A 12,385-nucleotide genomic window follows, 5' to 3' on the forward strand; every position below is an offset into this window, starting at 1 on the left:
AATAAAGCTGGACCCTTATTTCACACCATATATAAAAATTAACCGAAAATAGATCAAAGACCTAAACTGCAACAGCTGAAACTGTAAGAACTATAGAAGACAAAGGCACAAATCTTCACTATCTTGGATTTGGCAATGGTTTCTTACATATGATACCAAAGGTATATGAAATGAATAGGTTAATTAGACTTTATTAAAATTTTAGTATTTTATCAAGGGACACAAGAGAGAGGAAACACAACACACAGAATGGGAGAAAATATTTGCAAATTATGTATCGGATAAGAATATAGTATCAAAACATAATAGAGTTCTTACAATAAAAAAGACAACTCGATTAAAAAGAGGGCAAAGGACTTGAATAGATTTTTCTCCAAAGAAAATATAAAAATGATCAATAAGCACACAAAAAGATGTTCAATGTCATCAGTCATTAGGGAAATGCAAATCAAAACCATAATTACTTTTTCACACCTATAAAGCTGGTCATAACTTTTTTCAAAAAAAAACGAAAAATTACAAGTGTTACATGAGGATATGGAGAAATTGAAACCCTATAGATTGCTGTGGAAATGTAAAACGATGTAGTCACTTTGGAAAGCAGTTTGGCAGTTCTTCAAAATGTTAAACAGAATGACTATATGATCCAGCAAGTCCAGTGTCATCTTGGATTAGTTCCCAGACCAGAAAAAAAATAATTGTCTATTGATCCTAAGGACATCAGTAAGAGTTGGTAAAATTTGGATAAAATCTGAAATTAAATAATATTGTATCAATTTTAATTTCCTGATCTTAATCATTATATTGTAATTATGAAATACAAGGAGTTTTCAGGAATTACACACTGAAATATTTAGTAGTAAAAGGGTATCATATGGGCAACTTACTCTCAGAGGGTTTAGAAAAACAATAATGTGGTGTGTTCAAGTGTAAATACACATACACGGAGAGATTAAAGCAAATATTGTAAAATGTTAACACTTGTGGAATTTTATATAAAACGTTTGTACTATTTTTGCACCTTTTCTCCAAGTGTGCAATTACTTCACAATAGTTTAAAAAAAAAACTTTTGAAAGTCACTTTACCAAGTCCCATTGGATCAAGTCTAGTGGCCCACTTAAAAACCTATCATTTTCTTGGCTTCCCCTCTCACTTTTTTTACTCCCTCCATCTGCTCTCCTGATCTTAAGAGTTAGAATGGATTTGTGCTGAGATTGGAAAAACAGCCACCCGATTGTTACATAGAAGGCCCTGATAATATTCCTTTCACTGAGGCACTGGTGAGGCCATTGACATCTCTGAAAAGCTCTATGGTGGTTGCCCTTTATAGGCTGAGATTGACAACTGAAGATACTGCTGCAACAGGTCTCCTTAGCATCAGCTAGAAATAAAAGAATCCCCATTCACTAAAGCTACAGGTATTCCCTGTCCCCAGTACTTGTCCCAGGCCTTGCTAAAGCCTGCAGGTAAGCACCCTCCACACACAGGATGCCTCTGGATGAGTTGGCTCTGGGGGCCAGAGGGGCTACCTCTGGTGGACAAAAAAGCTTGAGTTCCTGGGCACCAAAGTACTGTAACAACTAGAAAGGTATTTGGGGGCAGGCCACTATATCGAGGGCACTTCACAGACTGCCAACTGAAACACACCCCCAGTCTGTCTATCAACAAGGCCCATTTACTTGCTCTGTAGCTATAACCTGATGGACAGACTTCAGTTTTGTCAGATATGTGCAGACTGCAGAGGCACTGCTGGGAATGGAGCCAAGGAAACCATTTTTGCACCCTCCCTTCGCTTCATTGCAGCTTACTGGTATCTCTCAGAAAGTAGTTGATACTCATCTGAAGTCCCAATTGTTACAACTTTTACCAATAGGACACCTCCAGATCTCCTGGTCTATAGATCAGCAGGGTCTACAATTGTGTGCCCACAGGACTATATATATTTACATAAGTTAAGACCTGCTGCCCAAGGATCTGGCTTCCAGTTAGCCTGAACCCAGGTACTGATTGAGATCACAGGTCTCAGCACACCATCCACAGCTGGGATCCATTCAAGAACAAATCAGTCTACTTAGACAATCACAAATGTTCCAAAGACAAATAAGAGCTAGGGCAAGGTTGAAAAATAAGGTTTATCTCCTACGTAAGACCACTGCTTCAAAACTGGGAGACGTAGCTGTTTTGCACTATACTTAGAAACAAACATGGAGAGTCAAGGGAAATGAGGAAACAGAAAAATATGTTCAAAAAAAAAACAAAAAAAGCAAGAACAAGACAAGTCAGAAAAAGAAAAAGACCTTAATGAGATGCAAAAAAAAAAAAAAAAAAGAAAGAAAGAAAGAAAGAAAAAGTAATCTACCTGAGAAGAGTTCAAAGTAATGGGTATAAAGATGCTTTCCAAGGGGCGCCTGGGTGGCTCAGTGGGTTAAAGCCTCTGCCTTCTGCTCAGGTCATGATCCCGGTGTCCTGGGATCAAGCCCCGCATCGGGCTCTCTGCTCAGCCTGCTTCCTCCTCTCTCTCTGCCTGCCTCTCTGCCTACTTGTGATCTCTATCAAATAAATAAATAAAATCTTTAAAAAAAAAAAAAAAAAGAAAGAAAGAAAAGATGCTTCCCAAACTCAGGAGAACAATGGATGAATACAGGAAGAACTTCAACAAAGAGACAGAAAATATAAAAAGGAACTAAACAAAAATCACAGAGCTGAAGAACAAAACTGAACTGAAAAATACACAATACCATTCAACAGCAGGCTAAATGAAGCATAAAAAATGGATCAGTAACCAGTAAGGAAGACAGGGCAGTGGAACTCAGAGCAACAAAAGAAAAAAAATTTTAAAGGAGAAGATAGCTTAAGAGACATAGAACAACATCAAGGAGAATAACATTAGTAGCATAGGGGTTTCAAAAGGGGAATAGAGAAAAAGGGCAGGAAATTTATTTGAAGAAAATAATGGCTAAAAATTTCCCTAACCTGGGGAAGGGGACGGACATCCAGGTACAGAAAGCAAGGAGAGCTCCAAACTAGATATATACAAGGAGAACCACATCAAGACACATTATAATTAAAATGTCAAAAGTTGGGGCACCTGGGCGGCTCAATGGGTTAAAGCCTCTGCCTTTGGTTCCGGGGTCCTGGGATCGAGCCCCACATTGGGCTCTCCGCTCAGTGGGGAGCCTGCTTCCTCCTCTCCCTCTGCCTGCCTCTCTGCTTACTTGTGATCTCTGTCTATCAAGTAAATAAATAAAATCTTTAAAAAAATGCTTTATAAGCATCTTTTCTGATCATAATGGCATGAAACTAAAAATCAATTACAAGAAGAAAACTGAAAAAAAAATCAAATATGTAGATTAAACAACATGCTATTGAACCATCAATGGGTCAACAAAAAAGTCAAAGAGGAAATCAGAAAATACCTTGAGGCAAATGAAAATGTAAATATAACAATGCAAAATCCATAGGATGCAGCGAAAGATGTTCTAGTAGAGGAGTTCATAGTGATACCTGCCTACCTCAAGAAACAAGGAAAATCTCTAACTTCACATCTAACGGAACTAGAAAAAGAATAAAGCCCAAAATTAGTATAAGTAAGGAAATAAGATCACAGAAATAAATAAATAAAATAGAAACTAAAACTAAAATTTAAAAATCAATTAAACTGGTTCTGTGGAAGGATAAACAAAATTAACATTTGGCATTGTTATATTTACATTTCATTTGCTACTTGAGGGGCATTCTGCCTGACGTGCTTAACTTGATCCACTTCATCTATAAACAGTACTACAAACACCATTTCCAGCTAGTTTATAAATAGAGTCTTGTCATCCCTTGATCCTGTTTATGCTGCATTCCCAGAAAAATAAACATCAACTGGGAAACAAAAATTCTTTAGACATTTATTTGTTTTTAAAAATGACAAAATTAAACACTAAAATTGACAGTGCTTGTTTTAAAATCATTATCTATGATTTGCATTTAAAATATACTTGAGAACTTTTTACTAGATTATTTATAGTCAATGCATAATTTCAATAGAACTTTAAACAATTACAGTTTAACTCCATGTAGTATTAACTTTTCTTCTCTTCTGATTCTTGGGCCAATTTCAACTTTTCTTTTAATTCCATCTGATCTCGGTAATACTGCTCAAATATTGGTTGATAAATATACATCCCTCCAGCAATTCCAAGGATGCTAGCAAAAATCAGTTGTGGAAGAGTCAATCTCCCAAACATTTTTCAACAAATCCAATACAGTGCTTTTGCCACACGGTGGTTTTGAAAAATTACAGTCAACATCCAGGAAATATCTTCAGATCTGTGTACAAAGAAAATAGAAAGCAAACCAATAACTCATCATGACATCCTTTTAAAAAGATTCTATGAGTGTTCCAGAGTGAATAGTATTTTCATCATATGTAAATATCACTTGATTTAACTAAAATAGGAATATAAATACACAGAGAATATGACAAATGGGTTAGGGGGTGGTGTTAAGAAAAAGCAAAATCCTACTACAGAATTTTCTCAATGGTTTTAAATAAATAATTCTTAAAATGACAAAAGTGGGGGAGAGGTTAGGAAGAGGCAGGCTCTTGTCACCTTTACATACCATCATAAAACTATCAACTAAACGAAACAGCTGCCCCCAAAAGTTGAAAGTAGTTGCCAATCCAATCTGGAAGTAAAAGAAAGAGAACTGTTACTTTTCATTATTAGCCCTTTTTTATTTATTTCATGTTTTTTGGCAATATGCATAATTAAAAACAATTTTTAAAGGACTTTATGAGTTCCCTTTGATGCTTTAGAAGGTACAAGTAGACCTCAAATATACGTAAATAACTTGCCATCCACTTTGGATAAAAATACAAAGAGATCTGACTGATTTTACTTTTAATAACTGAGGAGTACAGACTCCAGTATTTCTCAGAAAGTTATACTTGTGAACACCATAGTCTCTGGAGAAACCAGAGCTTATGGAAGAAGAAAGCAGAATAACGAATTTATATGTTTGCTTATGTAACAGTCTTTCACCGTCTCCTAGACAGGCCCCCGAGGTTACAAAAACCATTCGTGGCAGAACCGGTACTAGAAACTAGGTTGTCCTTAACATCGCTAAAATGTAATTTAAACTAATATGGGTAAGAAATGCCTGTTTACTCTTGGACTCTACGATTAACTAGATAAATGACAACTCAACAAGCATGCTACGGTTCATCGCCTGCGGAAGGACGGAGGGAGGGAGGGGGGTTTTTGCAAGTAGGCTCCTTGGAAGGTAAACCACATAAAATGGGAACAAATGCCCTTCTGCCACTAGTTTGCTAAGTGAACCGGACCGAGTCACTTAAGTTTCCGAACCTCATTTTCTACATCCGTACAAAAGCTTCAATCAGCCCTACTCCGCCTACCTCGCCCAACAGCTAATGTGAGATCACCCAAACAGTGACATGTTACACAAACACGTTTGCAATTATCATTACTACGATCACTGCCACTTAAACACCTCCGACCGTTGGGCTGTCGCTTCGCGTCGCTGACCCCGCCTCCCGCCTGCCCTAGCCTAGGAGAGTTCTGGCTCCTACCAGCAGTTTCCGGAAAACAGGGAGCAGAGACCACGAAGCCAAAGGCGGACAGCAATCTCATGAGAAGCAGCTAAAGAAGAAGCGCAGACCCGCTCGCGACAAAGCGTACGGGTGCCAAACAAACCTGCAGCACTCGGCGGCAGACGCAAACTTCGGGGATTCCGTGCGAGAAAGCGGCCTTTTCCCAGCTACCTCCGCGCCTGCGAGCGACGGCTGCTGCAGAGGCCAAACTTCGTGAGCGGAAGAGCAACGCGCGTTTCTCCAAGTCCCGTCTCCTTCTTCGTAGGGACTGAGGTGCCAAGGGATCCTCAGCCGGCCCCGAAGGAGGTGCAGGATGAGGCAAGAGGGGGACGATAGCCGACTCTTTTTCCGCGGCTTCCAGAACCGCTCCCAGGAGAAGATGAAGCTGCGAAAGAGAAAGTCCACTTTGTACCTCAGCCCCCGGAAGAGCACCTTGCGGCACGGAGGTGAGGGGGTGGGGGCGGGGGCGGGGCGCGGACGCCGACCTCCCAGGCGGTGGCGGGAAGCCGCGGACCCTGAGCTAGGGCTCCATCTGCTGGGCGGGGTTGCCAAGGAACCGTAGTGCGCTCGCGACCGGATTCTCGGTTCGGGCCCCTCGCAGGGCCCTTTATCCTGCATTGGTTAGTGCTGCCGCCGCCGTGCGGAGCGAGGGGCCGTGACGTAGCCATCCGCATTTTAGAAAGGCACCCGGGCTGGGAGTTAACCTGCGATCTCGCAGCTACGGAGGGACTGGTTCCTGGGGTTGGACCGGGGCTGACTGCCACCCCATTTATTTTTCCCACCCTCGCCTTCCCTCTGGTCCGGTGTGATGATGTTGACAGGAGCAAAATCACCCCAGCGAGGGGACTTTTGATCTGTCAGACGCGGGTATTTGCTCTAAGGAGGGACTTCTCATTCATTCAGGAATTATGTATTGTGCGCCTTGCGTGTGCGGAGCACTGTGGAAGCGGCCGGAAAAGAAAGCCGAGTTTCCCTGCAAACCTGCGACCAAGAAAGGAGAGAGTCGTTTTGCTAAATGGAGGAGGATTGTGACGGGTGGGGGCGGGGGGGTGGAGGGAGAGTTAGCTGGGCCCGAGTTCTGTCGCTCTTTCCTCCTAATCCTTCCTTTGTTAGAAGTTGGATCCCTGAGGGTCAAGGTGAGTAACGACGGCGAATTGTCATACTTGTCACAGACATATGGTAGAACTGTTAGGTGATTCGAGATCACTTGTTCGGGGGCCCGCTCTGAGTTGTGCACCAGTCCGCAGAGTAAAAGGGTTTTTCTTTCAGTAGTTATAGTTCAGTCGGGGTGTTTCTTTAGGTGCTTCTGAAAGATGAAAGTTGAGATGGGGCGTGTGTGGTGTGTTGAATGTGCCAATCATCTGAAAAATATTTAAATATGTTCCCAGAGAATAAGGAAGGAGAGTGGCAGGAACCTAGAACTATATAGCAAAAGACTCAAAAGGCTCACAGGGCAAACACAATTACTCAGGAGGCCAGACAGGCAGGTCTGAATAAATTAAAGCACATTCTCTTAAAGAACCAACTAGATACTGCCAGTTGAGCTTTGTCAGGTCTTGGTTGTGAAATGCTGCAAATCTTTTATATTGAAAAACATTTTAATACAAAGTCGGATTTTTAAATTCACATTTTAAAAAATACTCTGTATGCAGCTGGCAGGCTGTCCATTTGTGGCAAAGAACAGGGCTTTGGAGACAGCAGACCTCGTTTTGAATCCCGTTTAGTCATTTATAACCTTTTTGACTTTGGACAAGGCAGAATAACTTCTTAGTCTCAGTTTCCTCATATGTGAATGGGGCCAGTACCTACCCTTTAGCATGATTTGGAGGATCAAATGAGATAGGGCATGTGAAGGAATGAACTCAGCACCTTGCATAGAGTAAGCATCAGTAAGGACTATTTAAAAACATGCAGAGGACCAGCAGTTTGATACGCCACTGTTTGACATACATAGGAAGAGTTGATCCTAAGTAATTTGTTAGCTTTCTTCCTAGGCTACCCATATAGTTAGTTCAGTGTTATCTTACTATTCTCCTTATACAGTAATTGCAAGAAAGATTGGTTAAATGAAAGGTGGTAATTTCCCAGTGGATGAGGCTTGGTCCCTTGTTTAACTGTCTGCCCAGGTCTGCTTTGAGAGTAGTGCCTACCGGCCAGAATTCTCTATTGTACCTTCAGAGTCTGAGCAAGGCGCCAACCAGAGCAGCAGATTTTAGTTCTCTCAGTGGAACTTCCTGACTTTTGTGCCACAATTACCTGTTTTGTTTTGTTTTTCAGATCTCCTTGGTGAAAACATTTATCTGGTCTTGTTTACCATAGCATTACGAATATGTAACTGTTTTTTAGTCCAGACAAGTTTTGTTCCAGATGAATATTGGCAGTCTCTTGAAGTTGCACATCACATGGTTTTCAAATATCCTTTGTAGTTTCTTTTCCGGACTAGAAATGTATATTCACTTTAGAAATTGTACCAGCTTCTCTTATAAATTTTCTATCAATTTTACTAAGTAATTTTACTTATCAAAGTATACCATTATTTTATACTGATATTTCTTTTTTCTTCGATGTAATATATTTGACTCAACCTTTAACCAGCAGGTATTCCCATAGAGCTCAGTACTGTGGAGGATATAGATGAAGTAAAACACACATTCCATTCTTAAAGAAGCTATGAGTTTAATTGGCCAACTGCATTTTTGATTAAAATAACCAGTATAAAATGCTATGATTTTAAGCTGCTTTATCCAAAAAAATGGAAATTTTTCATGCCCATAAATTAAAATAGATTATGTTTCAGTGCTATAACATTAGTCCTTAATATTACTAATTATGGTTATTTGACCTGGGAATGGACAGAAAGATTGAGGGGTTACACTTATCCCTTAATCTTTGCAAGCATTTACAAGGTCCTGCATCTTTTGAGGAAAGATAATGTTCAACTGCTGGTAAGTTTAAATAAAAGTAAATTAAAAAGTAATTAAAAGTTGATTTATTCCATCCTTTTTAAAAGACTAATGTATATTAACTAAATGACTTTATTGGTATCACAAGGTTTGTTTTTAAAAAGGTATTGTTACTGACCATATCTGGGCAGCCTACAGTTCTGAAGACATAATGCGATGTGTAACCCTTCATTATGTGCTAAAACACAAAACTGAGCGTGAAAGTGTCCTAGTTAAAGGTATCCTGTGAATCCTATTAAGATATTCAGACTTTCAGAATGACTACATTATATATTAATTATTTGGACTTTAGAAGTATTCATCCTTGGGGCGCCTGGGTGGCTCAGTGGGTTAAAGCCTCTGCCTTCGGCTCAGGTCATGATCTCAGGGTCCTGGGATCGAGCCCCACATTGGGCTCTCTGTTTGGCAGGGAGCCTGCTTCCCCTTCTCTCTCTGCCTGCCTCTCTGCCTACTTATGATCTCTCTCTCTGTGTCAAATAAATAAATAAATAAATAAAAAGAAGTATTCATCCTTCACGAAATAAGATATAAGAAATAAGAAATACAACACTTCTCTCACTCATGAAAGGAGTGTTGTATTTTGTTTTAACTTGTGAGCAGAAGATCCTGTTATATGAGCTTATAAAGAATACATATAAACCTACTCAGCATTTAGTGTTGAAAATAAATCTTAGAGAAAATTAATTTGATAAGAATTTGATGATATGCACAACCATTGTGCTATGTATATAGTAATTAGGCAGCAATAGTAAGTAAGGTTGTAATTCCTAGATCATGTACTTCTGGGGTCAGTTGCCAAGGAGGATACAAAAGAACTAATGGGGCCAAAAATTTCCCTAAACTCACTCTGAAGATCTTTTAAGCTGTCCTCAGATTAGACTCAGAAGTTTGGGCCTTCCCCATTTTCTGTTAGGGAAGTAACCCAGAATTCCAAAGGCAGTCCTAATCCTGAGGGTTTCTTAGAACCTGGAAAGACACATGGAAGTATCATGGGGAAGGAGAATTTAGAGCAGCAGCAGCATTTCTTCCATGGACAGATGTTGAACTTAGGGGCTGTAAATTCCCTTGTCCTGAAAGGGTTTCCAGATTATTTGGGGGTAACCATAAAGCCTGGAACCACAGGCAAATATATGTAATGCTATCAAGGATATCTTATATCTCAAGAAGTCATCAAGGATATAAGATATCCTAAGAAGAAGATTATATTGTGAATGAAAGAGTCTTCAAGATAGAAAACTTCCTATTCCTCCAGGACCTATCCACTTTCCTCAACCTCTAGCTGACCCACCTGTGATTTAAAGTAAGCCTCCTCTAGTCCCCATCCCCACCCCACTGTCCCTCCCCACAAAAATCTGTCCTATCTGGAGCTTGACCAGATGGAGAAACTTAAGATGCTATCAGTTAGTCATTCATACTGTCATATTATCTTTTTTTCAAAGATTTTATTTATTTATTTATTTATTTATTTGACAGAGATCACAAGTAGGCAGAGAGGCAGGCAGAGAGAGAAGCAGGGTCCCCACTGAGCAGAGAGCCTGATGTAGGGCTCGATCCCAGGACCCCGGGATCATGACCTGAGCCGAAGGCAGAGACTTCAACCCATCTGAGCCACGCAGGCGCCCCATCATATTGATTATCTTAAACATAGACCACATGATTTTGAAACTAGAAGGGGCCAGAGAAGTGAAATAAATAGACCAAGGTCACAGGATGTTAAAAGCAGAGCCAAAACTAGATCCTGGGGTGCCTGGGTGGCTCAGTGGGTTAAGCATTTGTCTTCAGCTTATCATGATTCCAGGACCCTGGAATCAAACCCCACGTCAGTCTCCTTGTAGGGAGCCTGTTTCTCCCTCTCCCTCTGCCCCTCCCCTCCACTAGTGCACTCTATCTCTCAAATAAATAAATAAAATATTTTTAAAAACTTTTTTTTTTTTAAGATTTTATTTATTTGACAGAGATCACAAGTCGGCAGAAAGGCAGACAGAGAGAGAGAGAGGGGGGAAGCAGATTCCCTGCTGAGCAGAGAGCCTGATGGGGGCTTGATCCCCGGACCCTGAGATCATGACCTGTGCCCAAGGCAGAGGCTTAACCCACTGAGCCACCCAGGCGCCCCTAAAACCTTTTTTTTAAAAATAAAGAAAGAATAAAACTAGATCTTAGGTCTGCTTATTTATAGCCTAGATAGCTTGTCCCCAAACTGCATGAAGTGTGTTTACAGAACTAGTAATGGCTTAGAATTGCACTGTCTAATATGGTAGCCACTAGCCCCATGGGTCTATTGAATATTTGAAATGTGGCTAGTCCACATTGAGAAGTGCTATTAGTGCAAAATTCATACTGGATGTCAAAAACCTAGTACAAAATAAAAATGTAAAATGTTTCTGTAATATCTTATTATGATGAAATGATGATATTTTAGATATATTGGGTTAAACAAAATAACAAATTAATTTTACCTGTTCGGGATTGTTTTTAGTTTTTAATTTGGCCACTATAAAATTTTAAATTACATGCATGGATCATGTTATATCTCAACTGGACAGTACTGGCTTAGAACAAATGAGAAGAAAGGGATATAGAAGACAGACCTGAATAGGGGACCAAAGTGGGGGCTTTCAATAGTCAGAAGACATATAAGGGCATTTGGCATCTGGAGATTAATAGAAGAATCAGGAGCTTAAAGAACAGGAGAATGGTGAGCTGCCAGCACAGTACCATACTCTAGATTTACCCCTTGCATGTTCCTTCTCTTTGCCCCACCCCTCTACTTTTCATTTCCAGAAGTCATGTATAAGTGCTACTTAATTCTTCTCAGGTCTTTACTGTAAACCTAGAAAATTACAGTATCTTAAAGGTCTGGAGAGAGTTCGAATAACTGGGAATTTACATCTCTACTTACTTTTGTGTTGAACTAAAATCTACCTTCTTTTATTTTTATTATTTTTAATATTGTATTTATTTATCTGAGACAGAGAAAGAAAGAGCAAGTACAAACAGGCGTAGAGGGAGAAGCAGGCTCCCACTTAGTCAGGAACCCAAAATGTGGCTCTCTCCTAGGACCCTGGGATCATGACCTGAGCCAAAGGCAGTTGCTTATATGACTGAGTCATCCAGGGGCCCCAAATGTACCTTTTTTTAAATTCAAGTTTTCTACAAGCAACCCTTCAGAAAGTTTTATTTATCCAGGATAAATATCTCTATTTCTAAATATCATAATCAGATAATATCCTTTAGACATCTTATAATTTATTAAAATCTATCTTAAAATGTAGGTCTCCAAATTGAATATAATATTGAAAGCTAGGGTAACTAGTTCAGAATATAGTAGAACCATTAATCGTACAAATGTTATACTCCTGTCATTGCACAACATATAGTTTTAGTGGTTTCTTTGTACTGTTGTCTTACATTAAACTCGTAGCTAAACTGACTTCTCACATAAACTACTTTCAGGCCTGAGAGGCAAGAATGAAGCATAAAAATCTCTAGGCAGAGTAATCAGAAGGTATGTACATAGGTGCCTTTTGCTGTATTTTACAGGGCAGAGTTTAAGTGAAATTATGAAGTACAACATACCTTTAAAACTTAAACATTTATTTACAAATTACTGACAAAGAGGAGGAACATATAAAGCTAAAGTGTTAGAAGCCATTGGCACCTGAAAGTAAAGCCACTCTAATTGCACTGCAAAATTAATAAAGACTGATCCAACACAAGTAAAAATTTAAATATATTTTTAGAAAACATCTTTGAGCTAACCTAGATTAAATTGTCCTCTATCAGTGTGTTATTTGTTAATGATAACTGTGATACATTTTT

The 12,385-nt window shown here is 39.6% G+C and overlaps 2 protein-coding genes across 2 annotated transcripts in view; one reads left to right on the plus strand and one right to left on the minus strand.

Moving 5' to 3' along the window:
• Positions 1-3,872: 3,872 nt before the first annotated feature.
• On the minus strand, positions 3,873-5,844 carry PIGBOS1 (PIGB opposite strand 1). The gene is made up of 3 exons (XM_059180567.1): positions 5,707-5,844; positions 4,613-4,678; positions 3,873-4,318 (listed from the first exon to the last, which is right to left on the minus strand). The coding sequence occupies exon 3, from the start codon at positions 4,234-4,236 to the stop codon at positions 4,072-4,074; it is 165 nt and encodes a 54-aa protein (XP_059036550.1). The 5' UTR covers positions 4,237-4,318; positions 4,613-4,678; positions 5,707-5,844; the 3' UTR covers positions 3,873-4,071.
• A 72-nt stretch (positions 5,845-5,916) lies between these two features.
• PIGB (phosphatidylinositol glycan anchor biosynthesis class B) overlaps positions 5,917-12,385 on the plus strand; it is a 47,730-nt gene continuing 41,261 nt past the window's right edge. The window contains exons 1-3 of the mRNA XM_059180568.1: positions 5,917-6,049; positions 7,881-8,013; positions 8,428-8,548. Coding sequence (XP_059036551.1) covers positions 5,917-6,049; positions 7,881-8,013; positions 8,428-8,548 — 387 coding nt within the window. The remainder of the gene's footprint in view (positions 6,050-7,880; positions 8,014-8,427; positions 8,549-12,385) is intronic.

This window comes from Mustela lutreola, chromosome 7, assembly GCF_030435805.1.
Source record: "Mustela lutreola isolate mMusLut2 chromosome 7, mMusLut2.pri, whole genome shotgun sequence".
Lineage (NCBI taxonomy): Eukaryota > Metazoa > Chordata > Mammalia > Carnivora > Mustelidae > Mustela > Mustela lutreola.